The sequence below is a fragment of the Thunnus maccoyii genome, chromosome 5 (assembly GCF_910596095.1).
Source record: "Thunnus maccoyii chromosome 5, fThuMac1.1, whole genome shotgun sequence".
Lineage (NCBI taxonomy): Eukaryota > Metazoa > Chordata > Actinopteri > Scombriformes > Scombridae > Thunnus > Thunnus maccoyii.
In genome coordinates this window covers 8983032-9007300 of record NC_056537.1, presented here as the reverse complement: position 1 = coordinate 9007300, position 24269 = coordinate 8983032, and the positions used below count along the sequence as shown (strand labels likewise).

At 37.5% G+C, this 24269-nt stretch overlaps 2 protein-coding genes across 4 annotated transcripts; both read left to right on the top strand.

The window, feature by feature from the left end:
• The first annotated feature begins 321 nt into the window (after positions 1-321).
• LOC121898012 (dynein axonemal intermediate chain 4-like) lies at positions 322-8877 on the top strand. Of its 3 annotated transcripts, none has more exons than XM_042412863.1 (17): positions 324-625; positions 740-887; positions 1782-1945; positions 2365-2468; positions 2756-2912; positions 3129-3268; positions 3817-3957; positions 4194-4379; positions 4534-4688; positions 5033-5119; positions 5294-5448; positions 5569-5729; positions 6252-6370; positions 6505-6603; positions 7260-7486; positions 7611-7767; positions 8754-8877. In XM_042412863.1, exons 1-17 carry the CDS (start codon positions 576-578, stop codon positions 8796-8798), a joined length of 2295 nt encoding a protein of 764 aa, XP_042268797.1. In that variant the 5' UTR covers positions 324-575; the 3' UTR covers positions 8799-8877. The 3 variants fall into 3 exon arrangements, with proteins under 3 accessions (XP_042268799.1, XP_042268797.1, XP_042268798.1); XM_042412864.1 differs by having other exon boundaries at positions 325-625; positions 2759-2912; XM_042412865.1 differs by lacking the exons at positions 7611-7767; positions 8754-8877 and having other exon boundaries at positions 322-625; positions 6505-6568; positions 7260-7372.
• A 4666-nt stretch (positions 8878-13543) lies between these two features.
• snx22 (sorting nexin 22) lies at positions 13544-21078 on the top strand. The gene is made up of 7 exons (XM_042412130.1): positions 13544-13800; positions 17897-17980; positions 18479-18583; positions 18888-18982; positions 19362-19394; positions 19971-20038; positions 20216-21078. Exons 1-7 carry the CDS (start codon positions 13714-13716, stop codon positions 20323-20325), a joined length of 582 nt encoding a protein of 193 aa, XP_042268064.1. The 5' UTR covers positions 13544-13713; the 3' UTR covers positions 20326-21078.
• Positions 21079-24269: the final 3191 nt, after the last annotated feature.

Below are 24269 nucleotides of genomic sequence, written 5' to 3'. Positions count from 1 at the left end.
TGTAATAAGAAAGAAATAGTTGAGTAAATATCTTGTAAAGCTTAGAGGAGTTATATACGTTTTAACAGCTTGTTTGTACATTCAGATATAGAAGAAATATATTGTGTGATATCGACAGTCAGCTCTGAAAAGTTTGGCTTTTTGCTGAACAATTTTGATTTGTGAATATAAAATTTGGTCAAAAATAGTAAGCAAATTAATTAATAATAACTGCGAGCAGAGATTTCTCAATACATTTTTTCCCCAGTGTAGCCTAATTTAAAATGAGGGTAAACCAAAATACATGTACCAGCGTTTCTTTGAGCTCCCCACAATGTTTCTTTCTGCAAATAATGATTAGTTGGATAAAACCCGTGAAGCATTTTAAAAGATATATTGACTTTGATGGTCAATTTCAACCTCCTGATCGTCTCCCAGAGCTGAAAGTAAAGGGTCGTCATGTTACCATGGCAACATAGAGTAACGGTTGCTCAGAGCCGTTGAGAGATTGTCGGCCGTTGAAAAACAGATAACGATAAGTAGACAGCATTAGCTAGCTAGATAAGTAGTTTCACCGCTGTGGGGAAACCACAAAAATGGGTACCCCTCCGACAGAAATGAAGAACACCAGTCTGGTGCTTAACTCGTAAGTTCACACAGATTCACAAGTCATTTTGACAACACGCAATGAATAAAGTTTAAGCTTGGTAGAAACACAGCGGTGGCTATGCTAACTTAATGGTTTTGTTGTCTCCATTAGATCATCTCGAATAATGAAGAGTTCAATAACAGGAATGCATCGAGTCAACCCAAGTTCACAAAGGTTCACAGGTTCACAAAGCCGAAGATGTTCCATCCTGGCTGGAGACAGCATATTTATGGATAAGAGCACCAGTAAAATAGTTCGGGTAATTTCTAATAGCTAAATGCAGCAGACTTATTACATAACTTACCCAAACCTCGCACTCCCATTCTACAATAATATTGTGACAACAGCTAGACACATGCTGTATTATTTTACAAATAAACATCACTTAAGTTTATATAACATTAATAAATAAGTAATAATAGAAGAAGAAGAATTGAAGACTGAAGGAGGATTAAAAAAATAAAACAAAACACTTCCAATATCAATAATTAATGTTGATCACATTCAAGATTCAAGATTTAGTTTATGTCATTTTCTTGTGTATTTGCATACACAAAAAAACAAATGCTGTTCCTCCCAGCCCACAGCAGTGCAACAACAACAGAGAGGATAAAGATATACTGTATATCTAAAAAATCCCTTAAATAAAAATATTAAAAACATATAAATCCCAAGGGGATAAAAAAGAACGAGCAGTTAGTAGCACAGTGCATTTAGAGAGAAAAGTGCCTGTCTCAGTTCGATGTAGACAGCTCTTGCATGTCAATAAACATAAACAATAAGTAATGGGGAAATAAACAGCACTTTCAGTTGTTAAGTTGACTCACTAAACAACTCTTAATTACTCAGTCATAAATCCTTTTCTATTTTATTGGTTGTCGTAGTGAATTTATGTATTATGTAAGTTCAATTCTGCCTAAAAGCAGTTTATATCAGAAGACTCTCAGCTTTGTATTTGTGTAATATATCCATCAGGAGCAAAACATTAACAGCAAAACTCAAAGAGTCAAAGTCAAAATTTCTCTCCCCACATTTGCAAAAAGAATGTTTTATTGAAAATAAATTACTGCATATCTCCCCAAAATTTACTTGATGAGGGGAAAACATACAATAAATAAATAACTGATTGCGGCTCTGGTTTCTCTCTTTGCAGGTGCTGAATGATGATGGCAACGATGTCACTCCTCTGACTCTGTACCAGGCCGAGTCAGGTGACATACAGCCCAAACCAGGCAGATACTTTCTGGATGAAATCTTTTCCAGCGCGGGATCAGACCAGTTGACATCCCTGTCAAGCTTCACTGGGACGTCTTTTGGGTAACTGCTAACAATCTTATACATCAGCTGATTTGATGATCACACAGCAGGTCTGAGACGGGATGAACGGAGGGTGTGCGTCCCGTTTGTTATGGCACAACTTGAATTCAAGAGAAAATAAGTAAAGCATTACATAACCACCAACTCTGCTGAATACGAACAAATCACCATCTCCGTGGTCATGTCTACCATTTATTGATGATATACAGATGATGGTTGTGAAATAATGTCACTAAAAAATTATGATTTATGGTCCTGTTTTAACTCTATCTGTTGCAAATTTTACTTTATTATTATCCAGTATAATCTCTCCATGTGATTGTTGTTTTGTGTCTATGTAGCTGTAGCAGATAAAATCTAAACACACATTTCTGACCACTGAAAATGTACAATGACGCAGTAATGACACTGTTTTGCAGCTCTTTTCTTGGGAGCAGCCACTCTACCAAAGCCTCACTGACCAAGAACACTGAGGATAGCGGTCTCAAATTGGACATGAAAAACATCCCACCAGCTCCATGCGGTTACTATTTATTTGTTTAATTTCTTATAAAAAATATGTGTTTATCATTATCACTTTTTTTGTTATTATCTTTCATCTTGGTGACCAGCATATCCTTCACCATTTATTTAACATAAGTATAATCATTCATTTACAAAATATGCTGTTACAATGTTATATGCAAAACAATATTGCCATATATACTGTAGCATAATATAATTACAGCATGCCTACAAGATGGAATGACACATTTTTGTAGCAGATTTTGAGTCTTTTGTTTTGTGTCATTATGTTTTGTTCTCTGCCAGTAGTACAGAAGAAAAAAGACAGTATGAAACAACATGTAACAGAGGAAATGTTGGATGAGGAAGTCCACATCTGCCTCTCTGAGACAGACACCATTTCACTGCTGGATATACCTAATACCTTGGTGTCAGAGGATGTGGATAATGCAGAAGCTATTAAGTGAGTAATTGGCTCTGTTGATTGTTTTTCTTTGATATGACGCAAGATATAAAGTGTGTAACAGGCATAGGAAGTGGATTGTCTTTTTCATGTACTGATACAGTGTATGTAAAGATAAAAAATAATTTATAGTCAGTGCAGACATGCTAGCCAGCAACTTGTAGTACTCTTCTTTGGTTAAAACAAGCTGTTGATATTTTCACCTTGTTCTTACAGACAGAGAAACATTGACTATGCTGAGCTTTGCAAGAACAGAATGGGCAATGATAAGTATGTAGCGCGATCAATGTGGACATTCAACGGAGCACTTAAAAACAAAGAGATCCAGAGCGATAAGATTGTCAAGGTGGATGTAGGTAAGGCTTAATTATACTCTTTGTGTACTTTTTTTTGTTAATGTGTATTTCTCAAGTTGTAGTAATCAAAAAGAATATATTAGACAGGACAGTGTAGTTTACTCAAACTTTAAGCTAACAATTTATATAAAATATTTTACTAATTCCCACTTCACAATCCCAACAGGAGCCTCTCAGCTGTAACAGATATCGCAAACCTTTTAAACAAAGAGTCTCACACTGCTTGAATGCAATAACTTATTCATTCAGTCAACAATAATTAAACCTGAACTTGGCAGTAAGTCACTCATTCAAACCATGGCGTTTACAGTCAAGTCCAAAGTTTAACCTCTGAAGACAGTAGCTAAGTTTCCTTTTTACAGTTTCTTATCTGATGTCAGGTGGTTTCAGTGAAAATAAACACTTCTAATTTATAATCAGTTGTTTATTCAGATTGCAAAGTTGGCTTTCCAACTTCCGACAGTTAAATTACAGTCAAGGTTGTTTGTGGACATAGAACCAGCACATTGATGCAGGCTTACAAATTTTAAAGTTTGTCATGTTCACAGGCGCAATGGCTACTGTCTGGGATATCTATGACTCTTTTTGTGAACAAAATAATACCCCTGAAAATGAGAAGATTCCCTATCCAGAGGGAACTGTTAAGACCAGCAGAGGTCTAGAGAGCAGCGGCAGCACATTCGGCACAGGTAACAGTAGCTGGGACAACACTGACTCAATCAATGTTCAATATATCAATGTTCAGTTCTTGGTACTTGGGACTGGAGGCATCTAAAGATTAACAAATGTGTCTGTTCTGAAGTCATTCATAGTACTTTATCCTAATCAATAATATAAATTTTGAAAGTTTTAATATTTTTTGCTGTTTATTGACTACCGTAATATACTAAATAGGTATTCATCATCTTCTCGTATTTGTCCTCAGGCAGTACCATTAGCTCACTGTTCGAAATACAGATGTGTGGAACCAGTTTAAATGCTGAGCCAGACCCACAGCAGATCATGCTGTCTGAGTCATTCCAGCACAGCTTATTAGTGATGGAGCGGAGCATCGTGGCAGAAGTCTTTCAACCCAAACTGGCTGCTTACAGACAGCTGCCCATTCTTGCAGGTAAAGTCAGGTTATTACTGTTTTCTTGCTTCATTGGTGCAAGTGCACCAGCCGATGGGTTAAAACTCAAGTACCTTTTTGCTTTTATTAGAACTAAATTCTGTCAGTTGTAAAATGTATAATATACTGCGTAATAATGTCTTTATTGTGTAAGACCCTGACTGCACGGTGAAGCCTGCGACCAAGGAGCAGGGCGAGGAGGATGAGGAGAGTTCTCCGATTCCAACTCTGGAACCTCTCTGGGCTTTCAGCTGTGAGCTCACCAGAGGACGCACCATTACCAGCATGGCCTGGAACAAGGAGAACCTGGTAACGCCACCAAACAGCGGGGTGTAAATATTTTTAAGATTTTGGGAAAGTAGAGAGTACAGGTATCGGATTACTACTCTGTATTGGCAGAGTTGAAGTATCTATATGAACACTGAGAGAGAGAAGGTATTATACAGATTTTATGGTAAGATGTGGACACCACAGACACTTAATAAACGACCAATACCAAGTAGCAGAATTTCAGGAGTCAGTGATCAAACATTTACTTTTTTATGGTTCTGTTGCTTCTAGTCTTAAAAACTCAAATCCAGTGCTTCTTGTTAAAATCAGATGTCTCACCTTTGACTTCAACATGTCTGTCTGTACTCTGCTCTCTCTGTAAGGACCTCCTGGCTGTGGGCTATGGTGACTTTGACTCCGCTTATCAGAAAAGAGGCCTAATCTGTTGCTGGTCCCTCAAAAACCTTACGGTATATTTAAATGGTTTTTTGCCCTCCATTTACTTTCATCCATCATCTTCCAGTGCTCTACGTTGGCTAATTAGTTTGTGTGGTAATAGGAAATATTTTGAATGCTTATGTTTTGATATTAGTTCATGCAGGAGTGACAGCGATTCAAAATGTTGTAATGTGTCCTCTGTGCAGTGGCCGGAGCGTGTTTTCCGCTGTCACAGTAGTGTAACATCCCTGGATTTCTCAGCCAACAACCCCAACCGGCTGGCTGTGGGGATGTATGACGGTACTGTAGCCATCTACAGTGTCCAAATTAGAGAAAACAAGGCATGTGTCGCCACCAGCAGGTGAGAGCTTTTATGTATGTGTGTGTGGACTGTTGAACACGGAAATTAAACCACACTACATTACACACTGAAAAAAATTGGTACTATTGCACCAAACCCCTTTTCTGTTTGCTTTTGTAGCAAGTGTTCCAAAAAGCACTTGCATCCAGTGTGGCAGGTCAACTGGACTAGACAAGAGATGAGATTATCAGGGGAGGACAGAGTAGAATCTCTTGTCTCTGTGTCAGCAGATGGCAGGATTACCAAGTGGTTCCTTCACAGCAATGGTCTTGACTGCATAGGTACTGTGGTCAGCAACAGACTATGATTTCAACAGTGTAATTACAGTTTTACACATATAATGATAAAGACTCTACAGTAAACATAGATTAACAAGTAAACATTGGTTCAGTATTGTAACCCACTGACATAACTGTAATGAAAATATACTAGAAATGTCATTTGAAAATTTCTTTTAGATAATTTAGTAGCACAACATGCTTAGATGAGCTTTGAGTTTAAAAAGTAGGAAAAAAAACAAAGTTCAAGATGTAGCAGTACACACACTTTGGTATCGTAATCTCTCCAATGAATTTAAAAATTATGTTAGTTAATATGTTTTACCATTTGGAACAAAATGACACTAAATTTAGGTATGTTGTTGTAGTAGTTAATATACATGAGATTTGCTTTAAGAATTCTTTCATATGAAGTCTGTAACAAGTATTTTCTTGCACTTGAATTGATAGCATTGCAGTGATTTAACGCAGTAATAATCAGAATCATAATATTTGTATCTTCTGTAAAATCATGTGTGTTCTTAGACCTGATGAAGCTGAAGAGGATTCAAGACGGCAAGAAGAAAGCTGCAGGCAGCAAGAAGAAGACGGACAACGTGTTGTCAGGAACGACTCCTGGTCTGTGTGTTGACTTCCATCCAACAGTAAGTTTGTCACAGCTGGTATGAAGCTGTTCTTTCATTCAGGCAGTTATAGTAGTAATCACCTCTTTCTCTGACTTCCAAATGACTTCAAAATAATTCATATATGTCTCTCCTGGATCACATTGAACCAACAGGATTCTAGCATCTATTTGGCGGGCACATGGGAAGGCCTCATCCACAAGTGCTCCTTTTCCAACAGTCAGTATTTTCTGGACACTTATCAAACGCACTTTGTAAGTCTTTCTGGATAAACTTTTTACTCAGTGATATTTTAAATATGTAAATGCTCACATGATAAATGACCATATATCCCATCACCTCCCTCTGATAAGAGGTTATAACACAAAAGAACAGGACAAGCTAACTTTAGGTTTCACAGTCACAGTCTCACTATCGATTCCTTGAACTCAAATCAAGCTCTGTTGCCACCGAGCACAAAACTTGCTAGAAGTTTTAAATGTTCAAATCATGATATATAAAAGAATATATAATTATATCCAAGTATCTGTGAGGAAAAGTGTTATCGTCTACGTGTTTCCAATATGGACATAAATACTGCATTCACATAAAGTGACAAGCACAGAATAGCAGTTTAACATGATCATATATTATAATGTTTGTAGTATAATCAGTGTTTCCCCAGGCTATAAAACAGTGAAGCCAGATAACTCGTAGTACTAACCTCAGATGTTACAAAATGCACTAAAGCTCTGAGCCACGACCCTTCAGTCATTTCACATTTATAAAAAACATGTAATACCATGTGTTGACTTCAGTGATGCTGCTGCACTTTTACTGCCATTTGATTTATTAGTAAAATTGGAAAATTTGTAAAATATATTGAGTATTGCAGTATATTCACTCCATATCACATCTTGCTGGCTCTCAGTGTCCTGTGAACCACGTTGAATGGTCTCCATTCAGTCCCGATGTGTTCCTGAGCTGTTCCTCTGACTGGACCATCCAGCTGTGGAAGCAGGACCACTTGACCCCTGTACTGGGCTTCGGCTCCACCGAGAGGGCCGTGTACACCGTCAGATGGTCCCCAAACTGGCCCACAGTATTTGCAGCCATTAATGGAAAACAGGTGGAGATCTGGGACATGAACTCAAGCATGTGAGTCAGATTGAGCGGGATCTGTCCTGAGCTCATTTACTCTCTATCTCTCTTTTTCACTGATTTAAACATGAGCCGGAAATAACTGTGTGTCCACTATATACACACACACTTCTCCTTTTAGCTCGGACCCAATCATTGTGCGCCCTGCTGCATCTGGTGTGAAGATGACGTCCCTGCTGTTTGCCAGAGGGACAGACAGCATCTTGGTTGGGGACAATGACGGGCAAGTGACTTTCTACGAGCTCAAGAACCTCAGTGTGGGAGAGGAGGGCAAACAGGTAAAACTGAGGTGGTGTACTGTACGTGGTTAGGCAGGAGGACAAATGTCTGTGATAGTTTTACATTCATACAGAAGTACACAATATATTTATTTATGCATTCATTTTATTTATTTTTCATGTATTTATTGTGTGTTTATATAGGATAGGTTTACTGAGGATACATGTTATTTGACAACAAAGCAAACAGCTAGTTGGAGGCAGGTTATGGGGCAGTAATCAACATCGGTCTTGAAGTTTCAGAGATGTTTGAGTAGTGGATTTTAGAGGATGTGAGCACAGTTCTGTGTTACGTGTTTACATCCCTTTTTACATCCGGTGAATTGTCTTTGTTTTACTTTGCGTTTTAAGCACATTGGGAAGTGAACCTGGATTTGAAAGTGTTTGTGCCATCCGCTGTCCCTCCGCAAATGCCATGTGATGTTATCACTTTCCCAAGACTGTTACTGTAGTTTTAAACCCACTGGCCTTGAATTTATACACTTTTCTCACTCAGAAAATACAGTTTCCACACCTCTGATGGGCTGATAGGAATATATGTTAAAGTAATTAGTATCAGATAATGTAAGTTATATGTGCACAGTGTCTTTGTTTGTGAAAAAAAGGAATATTTTAGGCCCTCCAGATGTGTGTGTGTGTGTTGTGAATTTGTATCTCTACTTGTTAGTCTGTCCCCTCCTGCAGAAACTTTACAGCAAAGCAAACAGGTAGTTGGAGGCAGGTTATAAGGCAATAATTAACATCGGTCTTGAAGTTACAGGGAGGTGTAAGTGTTTTGATTTTTAGGCAGCTTTCTGGAGTCTTTACAAGCCAGCCCTTGTACCAGGTTTCTGCAGCATCAGTTATCAGTTATCAGTTATTGGATAAGCGTTCCAGAGAAGCAAAGATGAGGTTAAAGATGATTTTCTACCATTTTTCTTTTTAGCCAGTGTTACGTAAAACATTTAGTACCCGGGTCAAACTGTCCCTCTTGCTCTTTCTTTCAGGTGGATTGTTTGGAAGACATCGTTCTCTCTGCAATATCCAGGTAGCTTCAGAGTTCAAAAACTACAATGTAAAACTTTATTTGTATTCACCACTTTACATACAGTATACAAAACAGTATACTTGTTTAGGTTTTTGTTTTTCTCTGAAGTTAATTTAATTATTTCCAGTTGTTGAAAATTTTGGAATAAATATTTAATTCAGTGTTTCATGCAGTGTAGTTTATATCTTTATAAAACAACAGAACAGATAAAAACAAATGGGCAAAAGAAAAAAAACAATGAAAATACAATAAAATACTTGTGGAAAATCATTTAAAAAAACCCCAAAAGGACAAGAAATAACAGCATGTAATTTCTACTGAATTCAAAAATCGAAAGGTCTGGATGAGAAGGTTTTTTTGCGTGGATGCACAACTGACTGTGACGCTCAGCCCATGAATTTATTTTACAAATAAAATAGCTTTCAATTTATTTCAGTAAACAACTCAGTCAAACTGTGAGCAGAACTCAAGAATGCGTCAGCTAACACAGTTATTCTGGATGACAGTGTTTTCTTTCATTCACACACTGACTCGGACAGATTGCATCACGCTCCCCAGACCAGCCGGTATGTCTATAAATGACAAACTCCAGTGCATGAAGTTGTGGAGACTTGCCGTCACATTCCACTGCAAAGAGTTTCAGAAGAGAGAATTCATATGCCATGAGTAATAGTGAAACTCTCGTCCCTCTCACGTACAACAACTTCCTGATTTCAGTCATTGGTTTCCAACCTGGGGGTCTGGACCCCAGCTGAGGGCTGTGGGATAAATTTTAGGGGTCATGAAATGATAAGAAAAAACATATTTCTGCTACACCATTTTTTTATTGTCAGACTGTAGTTTATGCAGTTGTTCCCAAACCTTTTAACCATGTCACACCTTCATAGGATTTTTGTTGTCATTGTGTCCCCACTCAACCCTAATTACCCGTTTCCCCCATTTAAAGTCTTTATGCTAAGCTAAGCTAACCATCACCTGGCTCCATATAGACATGAGAGTGGTATCAATCTCATCTAACTCAGAAAAGTGAATGAGTGTGTTTCCAAACTATTCCTTTAAAGGGGAACTCCACCAAACTCCACACATCAAAATCTGTCAAAATCAGGTCTTGGGGAGTACTACTACATGAAACCTTTTGTGGCTTCAGAGGAAGCCGCTCGAAGTCTGATCAGTTGCCTCAAGTGATGTCACTAAAGGCAACATCAGTTGGAGCTGAAGACCACAAGTTTGAAAATGTCAAAAATTTGGGGGTGTGGTGGTCAAGTAAGCTTGAGGCTAGCAGCTCGAGGCTATACTAACCACCACTAGCATAACAGACCCGAATCTGCAGTTGAGCCGCCAGCGGTCAAGTTGAATTGTGGGTAGTGTAGCCTCCAGAGTTTGGCGAAGCCCCCAGGAACAGCACCAGGCAGTGGCATAGGCTGTGTTTGGAATCACTAATGTACTATTCGTTCTAAATATGACGTCAAATTGAGTTTGTAGTGCAGTACAACTGCATAGTATGTGTATTTTGTGTTTGCAAGAAATGCCCAGATGTATACTAGATTAACAAGAGTATGGACATACTCAACTGCCCCAGAATGCATTGCGTCTCCTCAGACTGCACAATGGTGGAGATTTTGAGCCAGGCTAAAAGCTGTTGATAAGTCATTTTATGAAGTTTCAGTATTTTTCCAGATGAGAAAGTAACCATTAGATTCCCAATATGTGGTCATTTTATCCAAATAGGAAAAAAGGAAATTTGCTGTGATGTTTTTGGAGATGTTATGGCGTACTTAATCATTCATCATGCAGTACATACTGATTGGCCAATCCATGTAATTACAACTTCGAGGTCCGTTACATGATGCAAACTGGCCCAAAAAGCATTTTTCCCCACACACACAATCATTAGAAAAGGAGTGACTATAAAAGGTTGAATAAAGAGGGAAGGACTCTAGTGCGCATGTTCAACAGGCCCAAAAACATGGAAGTGTGAGGAAGCCTGCTTAAACTTTTTTTTGGCTTCACGCACCCCTGAGCAACTTTCATAGGGATGGACGGACGCCATCTTTGAACGCAGTATCCAGTTTTCCTTAATGCATCCATGGGTTTGACAAGGAAGAAGAACGTGTGGAATAAAAAGGAAGATAGCTCTATGTTTAACAGTACAATACTAATTCTGTGGAATACCCTTTCAACTGAAGATAATGTTTCTAACTATACAAAACCTGACACCAATAACAAACCTTCAAAATGGATCCATTTACACCAGAGGCTCAGTATTTCAGGAACAACAACAATAATAAAAGGAACTTGCCTGCCAAGAGATTCACTGGTTTGTGTTGTCATGTGAAAACCTCCAAAGACAAGACTCCTTTATACTTATTGAATCAACTCAGATATGCATAATGGACAAATTGAAATAAGGCAGCACCTAATTATTTTAACATCACCAGAGTCTTTAAATCCATTACAGCTTTATTACAGCTATAAAACCAAGACTGACTTCCTGTTTGTTAATGTGTACGGCCCGTGTCTGCTGACAGAGTGAATTCAGACACAATGAGTGTTCACCAGCAGGACACAGATTCACGTGAGCCGTAGTGAAACACGGTGATGACGTAAACACTCAGACGAGTAAACCGCTGTTATATTTTTACCCGGCCGTGATCTATGACTCGTTAAGGTCACACACTGTAACCTCGCGTGGAGTTGCTTAAGTAAGCGTTTCTGCCGGCTTAAATTATAACACAGTGAGCAACAACAGGGATGGGAAGATATAAATCTCATGATGACGGCAGGTCACAGACAGAGCATGTGATTGTGGTTGAGATTGACGATGTGATTCAAATGCAGAAAGAGGAAAAACAGCTGAATCTTATCCTGTAAAGCACTTTTTGGAAAAGTATCTTATCAACATAATATCTTTTTCTTTTTCTATAATAAACTGGGAGTAGTTTCATTTTGAGCAGTGGGTTTTAGAGGATGTGAGTACAGTTTTGTGTTACGGGTTTACATCCCGTTTTACGTCCTGTGAATTGTTTCTTGTTTTACTTTGCGTTTCAAGCACATTGGGAAGTGAACCTGAATTTGAAAGTGTTTGTGGCGTCGGCTGTCCCTCCGCAAATGTCATGTGATGTTATCACTTTACCAAGACTGTTACTGTAGTTTTAAACCAACTGGCCTTGAATTTAAACACTTTTTCCCACTCAGAGAATACAGTTTCCGCACCTCTGATGGGCTGATAGGAATATATGTTAAAGTAATTAGTATCTGATAATGTTATATAAGTTATATGTGCACGGTGTCGAACAGTCGGCAGCTCTTGTGATGAAATAGGAATATTTTAGGCCTTTCATGTGTGTGTGTGTGTGTGTGTTGTGAATTTGTTTTTCTACTTGTTAGTCTGTCCTGTCCTGCAGAAATTGTCTTGAAAGTCAGGACTGTTTTCATCTTTAAATGCTCTTTGTGAGCTCCTTCAGTGTGTCAAATATAAGAATTAACCTGTAAATAAATATACCTTGTTTTGTTTTACTTGAAAAATGAAAGCAGCGCAGCATTATTTCACCAGTGGCAGAATGAAAAGACTGAATTCCTTATTTGATATTTAAATGATGTCTAGTATCATAAAAGAGGAAGTAACTTTCAGTGGTGCTTTATTTAATATTTAAGTAGCTTTTAAAGTAGTATTGTGATTGTTCTTTACTTGATCATCTTCATATTGTTAGACTTACTTCTGTGTTTTTTACTCCTCTACACTCATCTGACAGCTGTGGTTATTAGTTACTTTGTGAATTCATATTTTACATTTATAAGTCTTTCTTGCAAAATGCAAGTAGGATGCTGAATAAACAACCTAGCTTGAATTTCATGAAAAAAACCTAGTGCTTCTCTCACTTTATTCAACAATTTTCTAGTGTATTTATGTATTTTAAATTATGTTGTTTGTTGATGTGGTGTCCTGTATTGTCAGCTGTTTTTTGGCGCTGCCTGGTGAAACCAAAGATGATTTTCTACAGTGTGAACAATAAAGTTTCTCCCATTCCTAAGGTTGTACAAAATGCTCTCTTTAGACACTTTCAACACTAGGAAAAGGAGCATTTTTTACAATATAAAATTATACAAAAGTACAAGTTGTACTTCTAAAATGTATGTACTTGATTAAACAAATTTGAGTACTTTTAGCTGAAACTGATTATTTGTCCATTTTTGTTACTTCTGTGAGGACGATGAAGACGCCTGGTAGTGTGAAGATTTTCTGTATTTAGACCTTAATGTTAAGAAATACAATTTACATAAAATATGTAAATTACAAGAAGTAAAACAGTTGAATGAATTAATGAATTAATGAATGAATACAGTATGAAAAACACAAATAACCTTAATGTTTTTGTTATTTTAAAATCAGGCACTTTCAGGGGACTTTGTATTTCTTAAATCCTGAGCTGGATAAAAGTTTTAAATAATTTTCCTGCAGTGTTCAAAACAAAACTGCAAATGAAAGTCTGAAAGTTGAACCAAAAGACATCAGTGCATGTGTAGCCATAATAACACAGTGACGTTAAACCTTCAGACTCTGTATACCAACATGCTCTCTGTCCACTAAACGTCACATTTTACCAGACATCATCATGTGCACTAAACTCGTGATTATCATTATTCCTTCCAGCAGCAGCAGCAGCAGCAGTTATGGACAGTCACTAACTGCTGGACCTTTTCTAAAAAATGTTGGACTGCACCTTTAATGGCCCTGGACGCGCCTGCAGCTGGGTTTGTCCAATTAGTGTGTAGGTGGAGCACAAACCGACTGCAGAGCGACAACAGACGGACTGACACACGGGTCTCTTCTTTTTTTGTAGTTTTCAGTTCCCGGACGCGGAGAAAAATAGTTTGCGAGTAGTTGTGGAAAGTTACAGATACATTACTGTTCTAATCTGATGCTGGTGGAAGAAGATTTCCTAATGATTGAAGTGTCGATACCATCGATGGAGAGGGAAGTGGATGACTCGGGAAAGTCTAAAAAGGTGAGGACGCTCTCTGTTTAATCTGTACAACTCACCTTTGTCGCAGCGTAAAGACTTTTTATTACTTCACCATCACGGATATTCGTTTGTAATGATAATAAAACTGTGTAGTGTGTAAAAGTGCGGTTGTAAAGGTGAAACTGTGACGCCAGGTGAGCCAGATAACCTGCAGGAAGAGTGACAGTGACATCAGCGCAGGTTTTCTTTGATTTCTTTCCAGAGGTGCACGAGGAGCTCAGATAGTGGAACTATCGATATTACAAAGGAGTAATACTTGAATAGAAATAACAGTCTTGTATTTGGAAGTAAAAGTAGCAACAACAGCCAATCAAATATTAATTTAGTTAAGGTTAAAGTCCCCATTCAAGCTTTTACTTTTAAAGGTGCAGTGTGTAGAATTTAGTGGCATCTAGCGGACCGAACTTGGCAGGAATGGAATATAATATTCATAAATATATTAAGATTAGTGTATAATGTTTTCATTACCTTAAAATGAGCCCTTTATATCTACATAGGGAGCAGGACCTCCTCTACAGAGCCCACCGTGTTGCACTGCCATGTTTCTACAGAACAGACAAACCAAATGTTGACTCTAGAGAGAGCTTTTCGAGTTTCTCATGAGTTTTGCGGCCGCTGTAGGTTCCCCTACACACCTGGAGGGTGGTGGTGCTGGTATTCAGTTTGTTGCAATCTACAACTTCACCACTAGATGCCACTAAATCCTACACACTGTACCTTTAAGTAAATTACAGAAGTATTGGCAACAAAATACATTTAAAGTACATTTAAAGTACATTTAGTATCAAAACTACTATTATTCAGAGCATTTAGAGCCTTAAGTATGTTGTAATTTGTTAACAGTAACTATGTGAAGACAATATGACAATAATTATATAGAAATTAACTACAACTGCTACAGAAGTGTTGGCAACAAATTATAATAATAGTATCAAACGGCCCCTGTCAGAGTTATTATATCACTGGATCATTATTATTGATACATTAACATGTAAGGAATAGATGCTTTAATGTTAGAGTTAGAGCTAATTTTAATTTCTTTGTGTACTTTTAGGTAATTTAATCTTTAACAGTGCATCATATGTTTTGTCTGTAAAAGTAGTCGAGTAAAAAGTACAATATTTCTCTCTGAATTGTAGTGGAGTAGAACTATAATGTGGCAGGATATGAAAATAGTAAAGTAAAAGAACCTCAGAACTGTATTTAAATACAGTACTTGAGTATTTAAATACAGTACTTGAGTATTTAAATACAGTACTTTCCACCACTGAAAAGTAATATATACTTAGTACATTAACACTGAAAAACAATATGTTTGCTGTGAACATACATGACCTCAGTTATACTCACACACCTCCAGGCATGTTGTTTGAGCTGCAGGAGGAAACCGTGTAGTCTGAAGCAGTGTCGGAAACATTCAGATCTTTTGCTTAAGTAAAAGATACAGAGCTGCAACGATTAATCAATTAATTGATCGACAGAATACAACTATTTTGATGATTTGATACATGTAACATTGAGAAACAAGCAAAAATGCCCAAATTCTCTGGTTCCAGCTTCTTAAATGTGAAGATTTTCTGTCTTCTTTTGTCCTCTATGATAGTAAACTGAATATCTTCGGTTGTGGACTCTCGGTCAGGACAAAACAAGACAATTTATGTTACATCTTGGGCTTTGGGAAACTGGAAATCAGTATTTTTTCACCATTTTCTTACATTTTATAAACACAAACGTCAAATCGATTAATTGAGAAAAATAATCAGCTCCCTCTGAAATGTGGTGACGTTCAAGTACAAAGTAGAATAAAATAGAAGCACTCAAACTGGTTGTAAGTGCAGTACATTAGTAAATGTACTTATAGTTAGTCTGATTCATTTATACACCACTGACTTGTTTAAATTGTTTAAACAGTTAACCCTTTTTTAATAAACTCAAAAAATCACCACTTAGCAAAGTAGTCCAGCTATCAGATCGTGTCTTTCTATCTAAAAAGTAGCAGAGTAAAAGCAAAAGTCTCACAAAGTAGAAAAAAATCAAGCTAGGTAAACCATTTCAAACCTGTTCTTCAGTATATGTACTCAGGTGTTGTAAGACCAAAACCTGTAGGACCATTTGATAAAGGAGCTTTTTCTTGTTAGATGTTTTTCTGCAGTTGGACGTAAATGCTGCATAAAGACTGTAAAACATTAAACTGCAGTACGCTCCGTCTCTCTTGATACACAAACACACAGAACCCAACATCTGGAACCGCAGACTCAGCTGTATCCTGTCTGGAGATTTGTTGAGACGAGGAAACCGGAAAAATGAGCATAAGTGGTTTAATAACTCTGTTTATGTGTTACTTAAGTTTTCCACACTAGTTTATTCTTGTGGCTATAAACTCATTTACAGTAAATACACGGAGCTGGAAAAGTTGTTGGTGCTGAAACAGACCAGTGTGGATCAGACTTGCTGAGAAGAATCACCTTGTTATGAATGTGTAACGAATCTCATTCACACGTACACATTTGGAAGTTGACACAAGTCTGCCTCGGGTTATCTCCAGTGAAGAGGATGGGTGTGCATGTGCTGAACTGACCTCAGTTACAGGATCGTTCAAGTTTATTCAAGTTTATTTTTGTTCCTCTCCTTACAGATTATTCAAAAAGCAGAAATGAAATATAATGAAAAGATAGTGTCCCCGGGGCCATAATGCAATACATAAAAACTATAAATTAAAACAAAGTAATAAAAACATGCATAACAGACTCAGAGAAGCCGCTGCGACCTTGCGTGCAATTAGTCAAGTCTGTCCTGAAACAATAGTCAGGAGCCCAAATGAACTTTGACACATGTTTTTCTTGCAATAATCATCCGTCCTGTTCATACTGACCTTTAGAAGATCCCTTCATAGTGCACTTACAATGTAAGTGACGGGGGACCAGTCCTCCTTCTGTGCAGAAAATATATTTAAGTTAATTTGAAGATAATATGAAGCTTCAGATGCACAAATTAGTCAAATCAAATAGATATCTTTCAAAGTTACTGTCTTTTAAGTGCCAAAGTCCCTCTTTTTGTGACTGTACTTCTGCTGCAGCTAAACAGGAAAACACTTGTCGAGACACAGTGAGGGACTAAAAAGACTGTAACTGGAAGATATCCACTTAATTTGACTTAACTCAGACAGCTGAAGCCTCATTTTAACTTCAGATTTAACTTTTGAATACATTTTTGCTCAAAAAAAAGGACTGTGGGTTTTGTCTCTTATCACTTTAATCATAACCACATTTGAAGAGGATCTTCTGATGGTCAGTATGAACATGAGGAATGAAAAAACAAAACGTGTGTCAATGTCCATACTGGCACCTGACTGCTGTTTTAAGACATACTTGAGAAATTATGAACCTTTAATCCTTTATGTTCAGTAATGAAGGTATAATCCTCCACAAGATGGTCGACTCATGTTAGTGTGACTCTTAAACCAGCATCCATCACAGAGACGAGGATTCGTCTCAGCACACATACAGCAGATTTAATATCAGCTGATTTCCTGAGGATGAACTGTGAAGATCTGCAACTCCTCCTGGTGGAGAAATGTCATTGTCTTTGTATCTGCATGCAAACTTCACAGGACAAAATCAACAAACATGCAGTTTTAAATGACTTTTTTCATCATACTAATATTTTTAAAAATATCACTGTACTGTGAGAATCTGCAGACTTTTCCCTGCTTTAAGTTGGTCTTTAATCTATAACATCTTCTCCTGCATTTTTTACAGAAAGGAAATTATTCAGTTCTACAAAAGGGAAACTATGATAAGATTTAATGTGTTGAATAGAAATCTATATTAGCTGAAGCTTGTTAGTTAGTTAGTTCTCTCTATAAATTAAAATTCATCTTTATCATTGTAATTAAAAAAAGATCTGACCAAATTGGAGAACCATGTCTGAACATGATGATGAAGCAAATACTACAGTATATAATAATAATTTGCATATAATATTTCCATCTGCAGCAACTTTAAACTCAGTAAATGACAGATTGTGAATAAATCTTCTGTTTATCTTCTTCTGTCTGTTTTTTTTTTTTTTTTTGCAGCTTTTCAGGGTGGAAGTCTTGTTTAATGGGAGGAAACATTATGTGCTCAGAAGAAACAGTGAATTCCAGACTCTGCACAGAAAAGTATGTACATGCAACCATCCCTGCTACTATTAATACTATTGAATGAATGTTATGGTATGAAATGTGTATGTGCACATATATATTATGCTGTTCAGTTTATATTTGTAACACAAAATAAAGACAGTTTACATGCAGCATTGGGCTTAAAATCACAAGGAAGCTTCACATTGAGCATCTCCAGATGTATTGTGTTTTAAACAAGATAAGGATTAATTAAAATTTTGCACAAACTGTTGAGCTATCACCCAAAAATCACCCCCATGTTGTTACTTTGACAGCTGAGAAGTGAAAGCTTGTTATGTTCTGTAAAACTTGTAAACAGATATTTACTTGAAATATTGTAGGTTTATGTTTTTTATGTTTAGGTTTTATTTGCGACTAATTTTATTCCACCTCATTTCTGTTTTTTGATTTCAGCCACTCTATATGTTGTGTGCTACTGTAGTCGCTTCATTACAGTCGATTTGAAGGTTCATGTTTATGTTTTGATACTTTCAGCTCAGGAAGATCATCCAGACTCCTGATTTCCCGAGTAAAAGGAATCAGCACCTGAGGACCAAACCTCCCGAGCAGAGGAGGCAGGAGCTGGAAGATTATATCCAGGTAACACATCGATGTGTACACCCAGTATGGTGTGAGAAGACTAGATTGGTTGCAAGGCACTTTTTTGTAGAAAAGTAGCTAAAGGGGACGCCACATCTAGCGAGAAAGCTGGCAAGTTAGCAACACTGCTGCCAAGGCAGTGTGTCAAAGATTAGTAGAGATCCCTAAATCTTAAGCATATGATGTTCACTGATGTGAAGTATGTTGCTTTGTGTTATGTCACTCGTTGTAAAATTCATTCATAACATCACATTAAGCAGCTTTAAAATCACTTTTATCAATAATCACTTTGTTGTCTGGCCAGGACATCATCTATCAGGACGAAGACGTGCCGCAGGTGCTGCTGGATTTCCTCCACCTTAAACACTTTCACACGGTGAACAAGATCAGCAGCGTGGAGTGAGTCCCCCCTCCGGTCCAGACTCCTCTGACTGCACCCAGAGATGCTGGAGATGTTATGCTATAATTAGATCCTCTGTTTTTTTGGATTAGGATCAATGCAGCAACATAATAAAACTGCAGAAACATTTTCTTCACAGTGGAGTAGAGCAGACGCAGTGGCTCCAACCCAAAATATACATAATGATCAAGGAGTGAGAGAGAAATGTGATATTTAACATTACAGCTGTGTGTTTTAATTGACTTCAACAAAATGTTTCTTTTCAATGTCGTTTTTGTCTCCTTTTTACTTAATTGAATATATAAGATATGATATATAAGATTTATTTACATGGTGTCCTTGCAGGAAATCTTAAATAGTTTTGTGCTCTAATTTCAGATCACTTGATGAACTGGACAGTCAGGATTACAGGTGAGATCTTTACTAGTATTTCTAGTTTCTCAGTATTTGTACAGTTCAGTACTGTGTCTACTGGCAGGGATGTACAGCAGTCAGGAGTACTGAGCTCTGTGCAACAACACCGTTAATCCACTTATTATACTTAAAGCAGAGCGGCTACTCATCCACAAGTGACTGATTGTGTATCAAACACATCCCTAATTGAAATTTTCTTATTGGTGCAAGTGTTAAGTTAGTCAGCTGTCATGACCATATTTTCACCTGTAGCTAAACCTCACCAACACGTCTCCAGTGCTTTTTCAGTTTGTCTTATAATCTGACTTTTGAAGACGGTTTATTCCTTTGCAGTCCTGCAAGTTTCATTCAAACCCAGCTGAAAAACAGAGTATAAAATAGAATAAGTGTAATGGCCGCCCCTCGGCTCAGGAAAGGCTTAAAATATGTGTGCCGCCACCGAGTCTGCTTATCAAGCATCTGGCGCAACCAAATTTGAATGTAAATACATGCCGCATTGACACAAATGATAAGTTCTATCACTTTTTTTTCTCTTAACTTCATGCAATAATGTTAACCTTAATGTGTCCTCAGTTATCAGTTACCACATCAGCGAGTGCTGGGATTTTTTCATGATCCTTATCTCTCCAATGGCACATCAGGTAGGAAAGAACAGACTGCAAATCTACTCTGAAATGTTTTGACCCACAGAAACAGATGTTGACTGTGTATTTTCACGTGCATCTTGTTGCTGAATGTTGGATTTTTTAACTGATATGCATTTAAAAGCATAACAACCTGACCCACACCGTATAAATCTAGATCGTCCTGTCCTGCAGGTCTCCCAGATGTGGTTGTGGACGGGGTTCTTCAGGGTTTTTACCCCCGGGACGTCAGAGTCAGCTTCACTGCCCCCACTCTCACCGAGCCCACTTCTATAGAGGGCTGAGATTATAAACATAGTTTTTAAGATTATATATATGTATATGTGAAAATATAGAACATACAATAATGCCAGTAAGACTGATTCATTACAAGCTTGTAGTGTACACTTGTAAGAAAAATGAGGCCTGAAATAGGTCACTTGGAGGCTGCCTTTGTCCAAAATGTCCTACAAAACCATGAATACTATTGTTTGGTTGGTCCCAGTGGGACTGAAACCAGTTACTCAGACTTTGTTGTTCTGCTGCTTCATATGTTGTTACAGCGGAACTTAGATTTGTTTGCAGAAGTAGTCGAACTCATTCAGTCGGTGTTTTTATACATGAAGCTGTCTGTTAGTTTAAATGACATACAAACTGTTTTTATAATTTTATTCATACTGTGGCTCAATTTAATTTTTAACTGAAATGTCACTGCGGGAGTGTTGAAAATCACTTGAAAAGATTAGTTTTTAATATATACTTGTTTACCTTTTTGTCAAAGTTTGTCTCATTTGATAAAGACTCTCAAGGCCGACCAAGAGCGTCCAGTTTCTTACATCCTCTCTTAATGGTAATTCAGAGTTTATTGAGGCTAATGCCAGTTACGTTTGTTACAGTAAGTCAAACACAACCTGCCTTAAACCTCTTATACCAATACTGGTGCAGAGGTTATAACACTTGTGATATTTTAAAGCACTTGTATGATGGAGTTGTGTATATATATATACTGTTTTTTTTATCATGTATATGTTGAAATTTTAATAAAGGAGGAAACATGACTCATTCTGTGTGAATTGTCTGTATAAACTTTTAACTGTAGAACAAGAAAATCCGCATTCTTCAGTTTTAGAGGCTGAAGGTTGGAGGCGTTTTGGACACAATAGTGCAGAGAATCTTTTTTTCCTTTCTTATCAGAGCATCTTTACAAGTCCTGCTTTTATTTCAAGTGTTACAGGACACTAATCAGCCAAACGGGTTGTAAATACTTAACTTTTTACAGTGAGAAGGAAAAAAAAAAACAAGAGCATTCCTCCAGAGGGTGAGGAGATCTGAACGATTCCTTTTCAACAAGCATTAAAAAGTGTTTCCTGTTGGCTTTTTCACACCTTATTAACCAAAAGGGTATAAAGTACAAGGTTCAATACAGCCTTGTGATAAAATTCTAAACTTTTGTTTCTTAGACTTTCTTAGATTCTTAGACTTTTTGAAATGATTTCTCAATTTGTTTTATATAATATGTGTGTTATTTTAATGACCTTAAACTCAGAATGTGGCAGATTCAAGCATCTAAGGGACCATTTATGGGTTTTTTTAAAACGGTGCCTCACTGAATTTAAAGCAGCTATTTCTGCGTAGAAAATGCATTTATCCCATAATTCGATTTCCCCCCTTTGAGAACTTGCATTGAAGCGAAACTCAATTCGATTCCATAAAGCTACTGTTTTAATCTCCTTATACTCAGCTAACATGGCTTTACTTGAAGAGTTAAGTTTCTGTTTAAAAACCACTCAGACTGGGGCCATCTTATGTAAATGTTTAAATGTTATCAGACTGAATGATTGCTTTATACTGAGGTATAAAGGGTGTCAGTCCTCCCTACAGCGGCTACACCACACCTCATCCTGGAGCAAAATAGTTTGCAAGCAGCAACAAGCAGTTCAGGTCGAACTCTCACACATAAACTGCCTGAAGGAGAAAAGAGAAGAAGAAAGGGTTTAAGACTTTATGTTGTTTGGTTGTGGTTCACTTTAGTCTTAATGGGCCTCACTTGTTAATTTCAAGACCAGGACCAAAGAGTTAAAGCAGTTTATTAATCAGATGTTACTGGTTACTACAACCTATCTGTTATCTTAAAGTAGAGAATCAAACAACTGTTGAATGTTGCATCCACGCATTTAGTCAGAATATCTGACCAGTTTAAAACATTATAACATTAAAACAAAGATGAGTGATACCATTAAACTCTAAATAAGGGACAAACAAAACTCTTCATGTACTATCAAGCCTTAAAACTTTTAAATCTGCTGATGCTAATTTTTCTGTTTCATCAGACTTCCTGTTATAAGTACAACTTGATTTAGGAGAACTTGATTTATCTTTAGTACATTGTCCATGTTATATTTTAAAGAGACTCTACAGCAGTTTAGTATTGCAGTTGAGAGGTCTATGAGACAGATTTTTAAAGAGAGTGGTCAAAAAAAAACACAGCAGAGGCAGAAAGATCCTTATTTTTAGACCCTAGTATGGGTTAAGCTCCAAAAAAACATCCCTTATTTTCCATAATGCAACTCAGTAGCGTCTCATTGGACCCTCTTTGCCTGGTAAACGCTCACAACTTCCGTAACGTTCATGTATGTGTACTCTCCAAACACAGGCTCAGACTCCTCACACTTGGCAAAGCTCCCACACAGCTGCACAAGTCATTTTACAGTAGCTGTAGCTCCTCACGACAAGTAAACCGATCATCAATCATGATGTGCTAAAAAAAAATGGTGGATTAAAATACTAGAAATGATAAATATATCATTCTAAATTGAGCCATTTTACCTTATGAGTACTTTGGATAATTAAAGTACATTTTGCTGACAGTACTTCAGTACTTTTACGTAATCAGAATCAGGCCACATGTGTTTAAACACACAAGGAATTTTACTCTGTTTTCCAGTTTACTCACATAAAATGTACCGAAGCTAAACAAGTACAGCAGGCTAACAGAGATGAGCACACATAAACATATAGCTTTTATACAAGCAAGCGGGTGGAAGAAGAAAATATTTATACAGTACTATCCAAAGGTTTGGGGAACTAAAAGTAAAGTGAGGATGCTTACAAAATAATGCCATGAATAGCTTTTATTTATCAATTAACTTCATACAAAGTGCACTAAACAGAGGAGATGTATTTGGTGTGACCACGCTTCACCTGCACACAGTTCTTCAAGGTATTTGGCAGGTCAGTTGTTCCTGCATCTTGGAGAACTTGTTTCAGCTGCTTCTGTCTTTTCATGTCAAGTCAATTTTATTTGTATATCCCAATATCACAAATCACAAATTTGCCTCAGGTGGCTTCACAGTCTGTACAACAGACTTTAGAGTCTTGATTCGAATAAGGAAAAACTCCCTAAAAAACTCCAAAACAGTGGAAAAAATGGAAGAAACCTCAAGAAGAGCAACAGAAGAGGGATCCCTCTGTGTACAGAATAGAACTAGAAAGACGTATTACAGAAATATAGACAACCAAATTCTAATGGATTTATAATATATATGAAGAATGTGATGAAGAGGATGCCAAGCAGCCTCCAGGTGCCAGCAGAAAAGAACAGGACCTGAGCCACATGACCTCCATCACCATGGATACCTGGCAGGAGGACAGACTACACATGCACACATCACACCAATCACATACACGGGAGAAAAGACACGAAAAGACATTATTCACAGAGGAAAGAGAGAAGGATAAAGACATTGTTCAGAGAGAAAGAGACATGAGGTGAGGCTGAACTCCTGCAGGATGGGGAACCAGATCCAAAACCTCAGGAAATGGCACCGACAGCCAGAGAAGTTGAGCGGCTCCAGGATGGGTGCTGGTCCAGCAAGAGGAGAAAATAGAAAGAGAGAGGGAGGAAATGTAGAGGGACACACAGCTCTGACGCTCATGTGCTTGTGGACCAAACAAACAGAAGGTTAGAGAGATACAATGGTTATCCTGTAATCCCAAACTGACTCGATGATGTTGAGATTAGGACTCTGAGGGGGCCAGACCATCTGTTGCAGGACCCTTGTTCTTCTTGTTGCTGGAGGTAGTTCTTTATGACTCTGGTTGTATGTTTGAGGTCATTGTCGTGCTGCAGAATAAATTTGGGATCGATCAGACACTTCCCTGATGATATTGCATAATGGATAAGAATTTAAACATCTAAAGTATGTTTATAAAGTATGTAGTGCAAATAGTATGAGTAATGTAATAAGTT

Excerpts from the sequence above, each read along its gene's own strand:
- LOC121898012 (XM_042412863.1), top strand. The coding sequence starts at position 576 with ATGGGTACCCCTCCGACAGAAATGAAGAACACCAGTCTGGTGCTTAAC. Across the intron at positions 3,269-3,816 it reads GATTGTCAAGGTGGATGTAG|GCGCAATGGCTACTGTCTGG; the intron begins GTAAGGCTTAAT and ends TCATGTTCACAG. Across the intron at positions 5,120-5,293 it reads GGTCCCTCAAAAACCTTACG|TGGCCGGAGCGTGTTTTCCG; the intron begins GTATATTTAAAT and ends TCCTCTGTGCAG.
- snx22 (XM_042412130.1), top strand. The coding sequence starts at position 13,714 with ATGCTGGTGGAAGAAGATTTCCTAATGATTGAAGTGTCGATACCATCG. Across the intron at positions 13,801-17,896 it reads ACTCGGGAAAGTCTAAAAAG|CTTTTCAGGGTGGAAGTCTT; the intron begins GTGAGGACGCTC and ends TTTTTTTTGCAG. Across the intron at positions 20,039-20,215 it reads TCTCTCCAATGGCACATCAG|GTCTCCCAGATGTGGTTGTG; the intron begins GTAGGAAAGAAC and ends CCTGTCCTGCAG.